This window comes from Xenopus laevis, chromosome 1L, assembly GCF_017654675.1.
Source record: "Xenopus laevis strain J_2021 chromosome 1L, Xenopus_laevis_v10.1, whole genome shotgun sequence".
Classification (NCBI taxonomy): Eukaryota; Metazoa; Chordata; class Amphibia; order Anura; family Pipidae; genus Xenopus; species Xenopus laevis.
The window spans coordinates 110,977,947-110,991,443 of record NC_054371.1 but is presented as its reverse complement, the minus strand read 5'-3'; the positions used below and the strand labels follow the sequence as shown (position 1 = coordinate 110,991,443).

At 36.8% G+C, this 13,497-nt stretch overlaps 1 protein-coding gene across 1 annotated transcript in view; it reads right to left on the bottom strand.

Moving 5' to 3' along the window:
- Positions 1 to 6,044: 6,044 nt before the first annotated feature.
- The window catches only part of slc1a6.L (solute carrier family 1 (high affinity aspartate/glutamate transporter), member 6 L homeolog), a 31,690-nt gene continuing 24,237 nt past the window's right edge, over positions 6,045 to 13,497 (bottom strand). Inside the window, exons 9-11 of the mRNA XM_018255155.2 lie at positions 11,897 to 12,091; positions 8,118 to 8,252; positions 6,045 to 7,022 (exon numbers count right to left, since the gene is read on the bottom strand). Coding sequence (XP_018110644.1) covers positions 6,824 to 7,022; positions 8,118 to 8,252; positions 11,897 to 12,091 — 529 coding nt within the window. The 3' untranslated portion in view covers positions 6,045 to 6,823. The remainder of the gene's footprint in view (positions 7,023 to 8,117; positions 8,253 to 11,896; positions 12,092 to 13,497) is intronic.

The window sequence follows — 13,497 nt, the reverse complement described above, 5'->3', positions numbered from 1 at the left end:
ACTTTCCCTTGTTTGTTATAGTTATACAGGAGCAGTGACCAGCTCCATGTTGTAGCTCCCACCCTTCCCAACTATAGTCAGGTGATCCCACTGGTGTCTAATAAAAGGGCAGCCAAGTATGGGGGTTTACTTTGAAAGCAGCAAGTAAGTTGCAGGTAAAACTTAGTCCCTTTGTAAAATGTATAATGAAGCAATAGAATTCTTAATGAATCAGATAAAATTGAGCATAGGACTGGCCAGATATGGGATGACTTTGACGTAGTTGGCCAGCTTAAATATATTGCAATATATGGACAAACAATCCCTGTTTTGTTTAAAGGGTAAGGCATTTTTTAGTAGCAGTATGCACAAAATGTCACTGTCTTAAATATATTGATAATGGGTTGAGTGCAGAGGACTCTTGTATTTGACTATATTTATTTTGTGGTCACAGCCTCATTGCACCCCCGCCTAATGGTTTTAAAAAATAGTGGTGAGCACAACTTTCCCTTGTTTGTTATATATATATATATATATATATATATATATATATATATATATATATATATATATATATATAATACACAAAAGCCACGAATATCTTGTAAATTATAGCCTTATAAACGGTGAGTTCTGATGTCATCAGTTATAAATGGTGATGTCATTTCGTGTTCTGCCTCGTGTTTTTATATGGTCATGAAAACTCCTCGGTAACATAATATCCTTATATTTTACAAGAGGGGGTACTTTATTCACTATATAAAAGTTAGTGCTTAGATTGATCTGTACAAGTGTGTGTATATATGTTCATTCGGAGGGGTTGAACTTGATGGAGTTTGTTCTTTTTTCAATCCAAATTAACTATGTAACCACTTCAGGGCTGTACCATATAACAGTATGATGTAATGACTGTGATGTGCAATAACAGTCAGCCTCTGTTGCATAAATTCTTAGTTTCTCAACGATCTGTCAACAGGACACTCGTGCATTAATACAGCAAAGTAAGACAAGGACCGTAAATGTATGATGCACCAGCACTACGTTCAAAATGACACGAACACACACACACACACAAAAAAATATGGATATGAGAAGGAGCAGGCTATAGCTGATGTATGTCTCTCTCTTGCATAGTTAGTGCTGACGTATTTCCTTTTCTTCTTGACTATGTCATCCTGCCTGTCTCTTGCACCATACTGAAGTTCTTTCTGAGCATGACATGTCTGTTTTCATGTTGTAAAATCCTTTACACTTAACACGTCACTGTCTCTCTTTTTTTAATGCTTTAATGTGGGTTTTTGTCTTTAGAGTCATTCAAATTATTTTTTTCTCCTCTCCATCTACCTTCTTTGTTCTCCTAGTCTCTTGTTTTTATGTACTCTCATACATCATTTCTTCATTTCTCCCCTTTGTACTCATATAGAAATGGGGAATGGCTATGGGATACAATAATCATACAAGGCCAAATGGCTCCCACTAGCAATTCATACCATGGTGGCTCAGTCCTATACTGATTCAGTGACATAACATCTTATCCAACCTCATTATATCCAAAATATACCAGTTTGTAAGTATCTATTTTATCTACTACTATACTTACTTCACTATGCTGTGCATTTTTTTAAGGATGGGCTTGCCTGTAACCAATAGTTGCTAGGGGCTGCTTCAAGTAGCCATTATCCAAGGATCTTGCCACTTGTTCAACATAACACATAGAAAAAAAGAGCTGTATCAGAGCTGGTTAGATGAATGTTTTTCCCTGTAAGGCTGTGGTGTTGCCCATTGGGTGGGGCTTCTGGCTGGGGCAGGATAGTGGATGACAGTACCCAACTAGGGGAAAATACTGTTCTCTTAGGTACTCTTGGAAGCCCAACCTGATCAAATAGTGTAAGATTTGGAGTTAACACTTGTTTGCTGAGTTATATCATTTTGCAATGGCTGACAGCAATGTTATCAATCATGTATCCATGTTATACGCTTGTGCATCAGATCATGAATAAGGCAACGGACATCTTAATAAACAACAAAATATTTATTTTGACAAGTTCAACCAGATCAGCAATATCTGTAACAACATAGCATTTCACTGAAAACATAATACTATAAAAGAATACAAAAAAGCTTAAAAGTTTACTTATGAACAGACTACTGACTATGCAGACACCGGGAGGGGAGCACATTTATTAAAGGTCAGGTTACTTGAGTTTCCTATAGACCTGATTTGCAGTGATGGGCAAATTTATTCGCCAGGCATGGACTTGCTGCGCATTTCTGCACTTCGCCACCTGTGAATTTTTTTCGTGAAATTGCTGCAAAAATTTGCTGCGACAGAAAAAGCTGTGCGCATAAAAATTGTCACGCGTTGAAAATTTTTTGACACACAGTGGGGTTCATTTATAAAGTTCGTGCAGCGCATTTTTATTCGCAAATGGTTGTTTTGCCCATGCTTTTTCCTGAAAGCTAAAATATTGCACTGCTGTGCCCATCTTTCCAGTTTTTGCGAATTCGCATTGTGAATAATTTTTTGCAAATGAGACGGGTCTGTGCGTGAGTACAGTAACTGAAGTTTGCAATTTGCGAAACTGTTTTGCGAGTATTTTCGCAATTTGCGATTTTTCAAATTTAAAAAGCTCTTCTAGACATTCGTAGTGTGAAAAACAAATTCGCAAATCTCATAGCACACTCTTATTCAGCTTTATAAATATAACCAGGCGCAGGACACATATTTTCACTGTGCGAATCATCCTGCCTTGCGCGAAGTTTATAAATGAGCCCCATTGACTTTTATGCATTTGGACAAAAAAGTTGTGCGTGTAAAAATTGTTGAGTGTCAAAATTATTTTGACGTCCATTAACTTCAATTTGTTTAGCAAATTTTTCACCATTTCGTGAATTTTTTCTGAGTTTCGCAATTTTTTTTGGCGAAACGGAACAGATTCGGTCATCACTACAGATTTGTTATAAGCTTTTCAGAATTTTCCACCAAATTGGACTGAGCAGACTATACGATAGAATAGTTTTTGCCTTGAGTAAGGTGGAACATGTTTTTTTTGGTAAAGCCCCCAGTGTGGGGAGCACTGAAAAGCCTTGATAACTGATCACAAAAAGATTTTATATATTAAAAAATCAAACCTATAGGAAAAAAAATATTGGAGGTGGGCAACATCTGCCCCTGAGTTTTATACACTGGCACATTTCACAGCATGGCTTTTTACATATAAAAATCAGTATAACAGCTACTGACACCCTTGGTAACACATGAAATATGAATGACGTGCTCCATAACAGAAGTGTGTCAGTTTTGCTGATTATTGTTCGTTTACTTAGCAGCTGCAGTGTCGCCACTCAAAGGCCTTATTCACGGACCCACAGTAAAGAGAAACATTTCACAGCTTGGAAAAGCACAACCAAACATTTCCACTGATTACTTAAACACTGATCAATACAGGCCTAGGAAACCATTTCCATCACTTTCACATCACTGCCGTTTGTGGTTGCATACTGTGGTTAATGTCTAGGACACAGAAAGCGGGTAACGGGATAAAAAATCGTTTTTTTCCATGTAAAGTATGAAAAGAAAATGTAAAAGTAACGAGATTTAAAAAAGACAAAATATCCACCACTATTTAACATCAAGAATCATTTCAAGTATCTGTGTAAAATAGGATTGTTAGACAAAAGTTTTGGTAAACAAATTACCCTGGTTATTCATATATCACAAGGCCAGCATTTGTGTGTTCCTTTGTCAGGAGTCCTGTCGGAATAATGGCACGGCTCACTTGTTATTAAGAAGGGTTTAGGTAGATTTTTGACACTAGAACACATGACTTCACATATGTAGCCTATAGAAAACTCTTGCTCCTCTGTCATAGACTATTTAACAATCCAGTGGAGGTCCAGAAAATTACTAGTCTCCCAATGTCTTTGCAAATTGCAGACTTTAAAAATAGTTATTTCCCCCCAAACGGCTTTTATTTGTCCTGAAGCATGTACATATATTTTTGTAGGCTTATTATATCAAATTATGGGTCAACTGGCAACCAGTGTTCTAGATTGCGAAAAAGAATATAGCCTAGGTAATTTAATCACTCAGTCACCTTCAGAAATACCACATGCACCATTGATAAAAGCCATTAACACCACTTTCATTTATATTCCCAACACTACCAAGCAAATAAATATTTCCTATATTTAACACAAAATCACATAAAGGTTAACATATGTATCTACATATATAGAAATATACAAAGTAGAATTATTGTCCAGTATTAGATTGAGCCAGTTCTTTTTAGGTATGAGCATCCATTATTTTCTAGCCATTTGATGTTACTGAACAGCATCTGAGCTAAAATGTATGGATTATTTAACATATCTGAAACTGGCTGTGTGCTGTGCAGTCAATCACATAGGGCTGGCCAAAATCAGAAACATATGGATCGAAAATGGACATTTCTGAAGTTACAGATCCTCTCTGCCATTGGACTACTCTACTGATGGGCAGCTATACTGATGAGCCTGATACATTTGGTACGTCGTTTATTGTCTGATCCTAACAGGTTGACTATAGAACATACCATTGGGCAAATGTAAATATACAAAATGAAATACAGTTTAAAGGAATATTTTGACCAGTTATGGATTTTGAATATATTTTGGCTTTGTGGGGGGTCTTCAGTTCTGAATAAAATGAGGACAACCCCCATCAGAGAGAGTTATTGTTTGACACAATCAAGCAAGAATTCTGCCATTTCTAAGGTAATTTGTGTCATAGATTAATATTATACTTTATATAATGCCAACATGTTACTCACCACTTTCATCATTCCCATCCTAGTTCCTGACCCAGTTGATCTTATTATCTAAGTTTAAGTCTAAAGGTGGCCATACACTTGCAGACTAAAGCTGCTGATATTCTGCATCTTATCTGCCCATGTGTGAGGGCTCCCAATGGGTCCTCCTGATCGATATCAGGCCAAAAATAGATTTATTTCTGTGATCCAGGACCGCATCAGCTAGTTGATGTGGTCCTGCGACCCCTCGGCACCCATTCGCAGTTTAGTAATCCGATCGTTCGGCTCATAGTGTATGGCCAACCCTTCCTTCCTAGGGTCAATTTTATAATTGAACTTGCCTTTATGTGTTGTGGAAGGAAACCCAAACAAAGAAAGCATAATCGACACAGATAGGGTGATTAATATTTCTCTCTGTGCAGAACCTCTATTTATATTTTTAATGGTGTGTAAAATCTATAAAATGTATACATTGGAGGTAAAGGGGGGTATCAGCTTTCACGTAGCACAATAATTGGCGTGACCTCAACTTTAAAACAGGAATCATCCTAAATATCCTATACCTTGATCTTAGGCTTAAACATTTCCAACTGCTTCCATCTCAGTTTAATATGGCAAGTTTTTAGAACTGTGGACAATGCAAACTGTATAAACTGTTGCTTGTATTCACAGTAATAATGTATAACAGAACTGAATAGGGCCTGTAGTGTTAGCAGAGCTGATGCTCCATGAGTTTAATTTACTGGCCAAGACATAGTAGATTGGGTAGATAAAATAAATATATTAGGTAAAAAGGCCTTAAAGGTCATAAGCTATCCCTGGTCTTCAAACCACAACCTGTAGTGAGACTTCAGCAAAATCTTAAGCAAGTTTATGAGAATTTCATTGCAGTTATTAGGTTTGTATGTTAATATTGCAGCACAGTTTTTGCCACTATCGGGGGAATGTAATAAAAATCGCTAACGGAAAAACTATTCGCAATGCGAAAAGTTATGCCTTTGCGCGAACAAATTTTGCTTTGTGCGAATTTAATATAGCTTTTGCGTGCCCGGAAACTGTTTAGCGACCACTTCCGACAGTGAAAGACCATTTGCGAATTTTATAGTTTGCGCCAATGCGCAGTCAATGTAATAAAACTTCTTACTGAAAAAGTCGTTATGTTTGCTCCAAAAGATTACGACACCTTCAAGCACTTCTTATGAGTGCGCAATTAAAATTCGCAATGCGCAATTAAAATTCGCAATGCAATAACAGTTTAAGGAACAATATTACATTGCGAGATGTGGATTTTTAGTCTTATTGGTGCGAATTGTTTTGCTCTTTGCGACTTTTATTACATTCCCCTGTATGTGTGGTAATGTACTATCTCAGACAGGAACTAAAACAGACATTTGTATTACATCTCTCTCTTTCAGCTAGAGGCCCCAGATGTAATGGATACATTTTTTTTACCAATTTCATGATCGCGGAACAATTTCCTAATGCAAAGTTTTTGATTGGACAGAGATTGGTTAAAAGTAATTTACATGACTGATCAATGCATTTTGATCTGCTAGAATGGCTGAAACAATTTCTCCATACACAGACAATTTTCAATGCTTGGAATTTTCAGTTACAAAAAATCAACACATAGTACAGAGGGCTTAACATTTAAGTGTAATACTAATAAGATGTTCAATGCACGACAGCAACTATTAATAACCCTCTTTTGTTACGTATTTGCTGTATCCATAGCTGTCAAAAGGGTCATGTTGTGAAAATGTTCTAATAGGCAGGGTGGTTTCATACCTTAGTGTCTGCTAATTGCAAGGAATTAAACATATTTTATCACCATTGTCCTTTTTTCTAACTATTGCCCACAGAGATATTTGTTGAATATCAAAACTTCCCCACAAGTACTGTAAATTTGGAATCTTCTTTTAAAAAAGAGATTTCTCCAAAAATGCTGAGAACCTCAAACAGTGCATGGATAGACTGATTCAGATGTCATGGACAAAGATAAGAATGCCCTGAATAGATCAGTGTATGGCATAAGCCAATAACAGCATTTGTCTTCACATGGATGTCTCACAGTTAGGGTGCTTCTGGATGTCATTTTCAGCACAGATGAGCTGGTAAGGTTTCTCACACTCCTCTAGAACAGAGTTGCCAATCTCAACATCTTGCCTCTTCAGTTCATGTCTGGAGAGATGCTCAACAATACCTGCCCCTAGAGAGTCTCCAAGCACATTGGTTGTTGTCCGCAGGCGGTCTCTGAAAGGCATAGAAGAAACAGAAATCTCAGCTTCTAAACTCCTATACATGTATGGCTGTGTGACAGAAGTTCTACAATATTAGAGTGTCTAATTACAGTTGCTTACTTATTCAGATATTGAAAGTAGTATTCGCAATGACAACCAAGAAAAATAGTGCGGTTGTTTTTAGAAGATGCTACAATGAGCAACTATACTTAATACATTCTATTTCTCTTCTATTTCTCCTTCTTAATCAGAGCTTCAAATATTAACTGAAATAAATATTAGCATTTTATTGGCATTAAAAGAGAGGTAGTGTTATTTATTATGGGGGGGGGGTGCTTCTTCATGCAAAGTACACACAGTAGAGTGAAAAGGCAAACTTTAAGTAAAAAGCCAGATTGACTGCACGTGTGTTAGTCTGGGGCCATTGATGAATGAAAATGCGCAATAAGATGTACTCTCTATGGTGCTCTTTCAGAGGAAACCTGGGCCAGTGCAGTTTTCTTCTAACAGGAGTCCAGGGTATCAGCTAAGTGATTATAATAATTTGGAGGTGCTTAACATTTAGCACCCCCCATGATTTTAAATTTAGGCAGTAGACAGATGGATTACATGTACTCCATCTTTCAGAAAAAACTAGTAATATACAATGTATACTATGCAATATCAGTTTCAAATATCCCATCTCAACCAATCAGATGTTTGCTTGCCAAGCTACTTCACATCAATTGCTTTAGGTCACTAGAACTGCTGATTTTTCTTTTTACATAAGTTATGCTGGGAATTCAATATAAGGAATTTCCTGTCTTTCCTCAATTAAATTAAGAATGGCAATTCTGCCAACACCTTCTGGTACAGGTCTGGACTGGGAGTCAGAATAGGCCTTAACAGTCCTCAACCAGCTCACTAAATAGTGACATTGAAGAGCAGCCCCTCTGGCATTTGCCAGATCCCACAAATTACCAATCCGGGCCTGCTCTGGTATCATTAAACAAGGTACTATTGCTCCGCACTTGTAAAGCAATTTATGGCTAAATATTTCCAACCAAGATCTTTTCTTGGCACCAATATATTCCTAAAACTGTAAGAAAAGTATGCATTTGACACTCACAGAAACCAATCCACAGCAATAATAAGAGTGATATCCTCTGTGGGGAGCCCCACTGATGTCAGAACAATCACCATGGTTACCAGTCCAGCCTGAGGGATGCCGGCGGCTCCAATACTGGCTGCAGTAGCTGTGATACTGTGGAAAGAAAATAATGGGAATAAGTATGCATGCCTACAGAGATCCTGCTCTCCATGGAGTGAAATGCATGGGGAAAAATAAAAAAATAAAATAAAAATCAGAGTTTATTGGGAATTTTATTTTGTATACTGGTGATACATTATTAGTGCATAAATGAATGATAATTAGAAATACATACTTTCCATATGAATGCATTTAAAATAGCTTTAATTATTACTACTTAATTCAGAATCATTAGGTGAACAGCATTATACCAAAGGAGGTTAGGTTGATATTTTATTCACAAAAACTAATTGCTGCAGTATAATTTAAACAGAACTGATCAGTAGCAAAGTCTTTAGGTTCCTGGATAATGTACTTTAAAGTTGATTGGTTAGGATAAAAACCTAAATAAACTAATTAGGACTTTTCCTTGATAAAGGTCCTAATAAGGAATGAAACATTGGACTTGTACAATGTGTTTAGTAAAGAATTTATATATATATATATATATATATATATATATATATATATATATATATATATATATATATATATATATATATATATATATATATATATATATATATATATATATATTTCATAACTGGTGTAAATAGTCTAAACTAGCTGTCATATATATTTTTTTAACATTTTAGCATTAATCAGTGTTAGAAGAACAGTTAAACAGAGTGAGAGTCATAGAAACCAAGAAATTGTTGACACAGAGCCTAAACTGTGTACACCCTGTGGTTGTTCACAATCGAATATATATATACCCCCAGAGGGGATATGTATAGGAAGCGGTCAGCGCCTGTGGCAACAGAAATAAAAAACAGGCATAGCGCAATATGTTTAAAATATAAAATATCACCCTGTGCGTGCACTAGGATGTTGAATAGGTGTATTTTCCCCTTCTCCTTTTCCAGTCTGTTTCTGGGTTTTCCATGCTGAGTTTTCCATGCTGAGTTGCAACTGGAATATCATCAAGTGACTAGAGGAAGAAACTGGAAAGGACTTTGGGACTCAATTCTGCTAATGCTGGGCCTGGAGTGAGCTGACAGTATTTTGGAGCGAGCTGATAGGACTGCCTCTGGGAACCCCAGAAAAACTGTATATTGGGACTCAATACGCAAAAAACCCGTGAGGGTAAATGTGAGTGTGATTTTTTAATTGTTTTTAGTAGTTTTAAATAAATGGTTTTACACTATTATCGCTTTTACTCCTGTTTGGGAACTCGGAAGGAGCAGCGAATTCAGAGGGAGTGACCAGAAGGGTTTTCATGTTACATGCACCATACCACGGCAGTGGTTTGTAAGTAGGCATTTTGTACAGAAGGTGGAGGCACTTTATCCTTGGGAAAGATTTTCTCATCCATACAGGGAAAGCACTTACCTCTTTTCCTCTCACCTGTATTGTCATTTCATACCCTCACTAGTAGCTTCACGAAGGAGAAGGGGAAAATACACCTATTCAACATCCTAGTGCACGCACAGGGTGATATTTTATATTTTAAACATATTGCGCTATGCCTGTTTTTTATTTCTGTTGCCACAGGCGCTGACCGCTTCCTATACATATCCCCTCTGGGGGTATATATATATTCGATTGTGGATTCATATACAGTTGAGAGACTGTGAAAGGGGTCGGCAAGAAATATTCTAAGAGACTGACATTTTTTTCATTTTGCTGCATTTTTGTAAGCTATATATTGTTGTTATTGTTGTACCCTGTGGTTGTTGTTAGACAGAAAAAACGAGCTGCAGGCAAAGACGTTTGTCTGGATTTAGCTGTCCCTCTGTAAAGTATGAGCAGAGAATCAGTAGAAACTGATCTTGCTGACACAGAGATACGCTTGGTATCATTAATGGAACGTTACAACAGGCGCCTGGCTGATGTGATATTCCGAAAGTGTCTGTACTATTGTCATCATGTATTTATTTATAGTACAGAACAGTAAAACAAATAAACAGTAGGCACAAAAATATTAATATATCATTGACAAAGGATCAGTGATATTTTTATACAATATATATAAATGAGTCTAAGTAGCAATTTTAATAAACTACAAAAAGCAACCAAAAGCCATAAGTAAAAACTTGTGTTCAAACTAATGCAACTCTCAAATTGTGCATAAATGGCAACAGCTGAAAAAATTATAATATTTTGTAAGTTAAGCACCACCCATTTTAAAATTAAACCCACACCCACTTTTAAAGTACATACATACTTTTGAATAAAACACTTCCTAAAGGAACAACATACTCCGAGAATTCATATGTAACCAATGGATAGTTTATATCATATTAAATGGCCTTCTAAAGAATTTTACCAAACTAAAATATATATATCAGTAAAAAACTGGTGTTTTACATCTTTTACCTTGAGCCATCATTTTGTGATGGTCTGTGTGCTCCCTCAGAGATCGCCTGACCAGAAATAATGCAGCTGTGAAGAAGTGTGGCAGCAAAAGACAGTATGTTGTCCAGTAATTGGCTGATGTGACCTAACGTATGTGTACCATTGTTTTTTTTTGTGTTCGCCATAAATTGTATGATCCCAATGGGCTGCTCCTAGAACTTGAAATGCCAATTTTCTATTTAGGATTACCCAATGGAACATACTATTAAAAAGTATATTTTTATAAAAATGGTTTATTTAGATGACATAAGGTTGTATTATTATATATAATGAGAGACAATGGGGTACAGTCGGAAGTGGGTCCCTTGCAACCATATACATGAAAAAAAAAGGTAATGACACTCATACATTTAAATACATTATATAAAGTGAGAAGCAGTGTGACCATTAATTACAGTAAGAAGCAGTGGGTAAGTGCACTCCAAGAACAAGTGTTTTTTAAATAAGGTTTGAAAAATTGGTGGCTCATAGGCGGTGATCCTGCCCAGTCTCACAAGCTGCTTGTAGGTATGAAATCTTAGCACCCAATTTATATCTTTGCACTTCTCTAAAAGCAGCCTGATTTTGTGAAGTTATGAATCAGATGTTGGGCTTTTCATAGCTACACCAGCAGCTCATGAGACTGGGCAGGGCCACCACCTTAAAGACACCATGTTTTAAACTTTTTTAAAGATTCAACATCACACTAGGAATTTTGGGGGTGTCACAGCCTAGTTGTGCCTCCCAGTTCTGACACCTATGTATACTTGAATAGATTCTGCCATATATTTTGCTGAATTATTTTTTTAAAACCTCTAAAAACTATCATCAACTATCACTATCATAAAAATGTTTGTTTTTGCCTGAAAACAACCCATATGATTTTCCTGAATAAAAGTATCCTTTTAAATAATTGAATTACAATCATGAAAAAAGTTATGATCAATTTTCTCCTTATAAGCAGGAAGGAAAAAAAACTATATGACTGTCATATACCATTGCATTTTGTTATCTTGCCAACCTGTTAAACTATGGTTGTAGATATAGTACCAAACCACTCCCATGACTTGTAGGAGTTAAAATGAAGCATAATCATGTATGCAAATAAAATAGTAGCTATACATGTTTTAACAATATCAAAATTAATGAATTCCATAAAGTAAAAGTCTTACAAGGTTTTGAACTGTGAAATAACACTGAGTAAAGTAGTTTGCAATTCTGAATTACACAAAACACTACACAGAGTAGGTAGTACTGATCACCTGATAGTGATGATCTGTCCAAAGTTTAGCTCATAGTTGTTGACTTGTGCAATGAAAATAGCAGCCAATGCCTCGTATAGTGCCGTTCCGTCCATGTTAATTGTGGCACCCACCGGCAGCACAAACCTGGTAACTCGCTTGTCCACGCCATTGTTCTCCTCCAAACATTTAAATGTGATGGGGAGTGTTGCAGAGCTGAGGTGGAAAAAAACATACAATTGCTATAATAATCAGCACTAAACAAGAGAATTTTTAGTATGGACTATATAATAAATGTAAATAGACTATAACAGAGAGATAAAGACCCTTTGGCTGCTCCTCTCTCTTAGTGGTCTTACGGATTTAACAAGTTCGTGTTGTAAGGGGTAAATTGTTTTAGGTATGGGGAAATTTTCCAATTCAGTGTTCAACGGTGGGTTGAAAAAGGTGAGGTGCCTAATTAAGATTTGCCAAAATATTTAGAAATTACTTGTTGCCCGATGAAGCCCAATAAGGGTGAAACAAGTAACTGAATGGCATTGTAATACCATTTTTGAATATTAATAACACTAAATTGATTCAGAACATCTGTATATAGCACTCCTTGGACTGGTGGAATGCAAAGTGAAGGAGGAGTGTGTGACAGCCATTAGGGAGTAGTGAGGTGTGAGTGATTGAGGCACGTGGACAGAATAAGTGTGACAGCAAGTGAGCTCTTGTTTCTGGAGAAACTTCATTGGGACAGTTCCTAATTTTGGGGCATATGGGGGAGAAATGGCTGGTGCTTGGAATCAGTGAGCAGATATAGCCAGCAGCGGGACCAACAGCAGCGTTCTCGTATGGGACTGTGATCAGATGTTGATAAAGACATTGCTGCTGCAATAAAAGCTGTTCAGTGCCAGGTCATATGGGACAATATAAGCAGTAACAGATGCAATAAGTTGTTCTCATATAACATGTGTGTATGGGACACTATGATTACCATTAATTTATCCAACCATGTGTCATATTGTGCACAGCACTCCATATGGGATGTCACACACTTACTAAAAATCACTCCATATCTACCTCCATGCACTCAACATTGCTGCTCTTTAACCAGGAAAGGAATTGTTTTTTAACATTTCCATATTTGTGCAATAATTTCTGAACTTTTTCAGCCTATCAATCAGAATGAATTGTTCTTTGATATGATTATTTTCTTTTAGATATATTTTGTTTTAAATGAAATTATTGGGATTAGTAGGCAAGCCAGCTACTTTTTTTTTAAAATGAGGTTTCATTAAAGGAGAAGGAAAGGAAACAATTCCTGGGGAGTGCCAAATGTTAGGTACCCCCAGTGATTGTATTCACTTACCTGATACTCTGGGCCAGGGCTCCTATAAGCAGAAAACTGCACAAGCCCAGGTGCTTCCAGTGAGTACCATGGAGTTAACCTTCTTCCTGCTTTTTCTTTCTTTTTGCAGGTACACATGCCCAGTGAAAAGCCAAACTTAAACAAAATAGGCAGTTTGTTGGCCCCGGGATTTTGAAAAAAGAAGAAGCAGAAGATCACTCTGTGGTGCTCACAGAGAAGAACTCCCGGCCGGGCAGTTTTCTCCTAATAGGAGCACCAGCAGGGG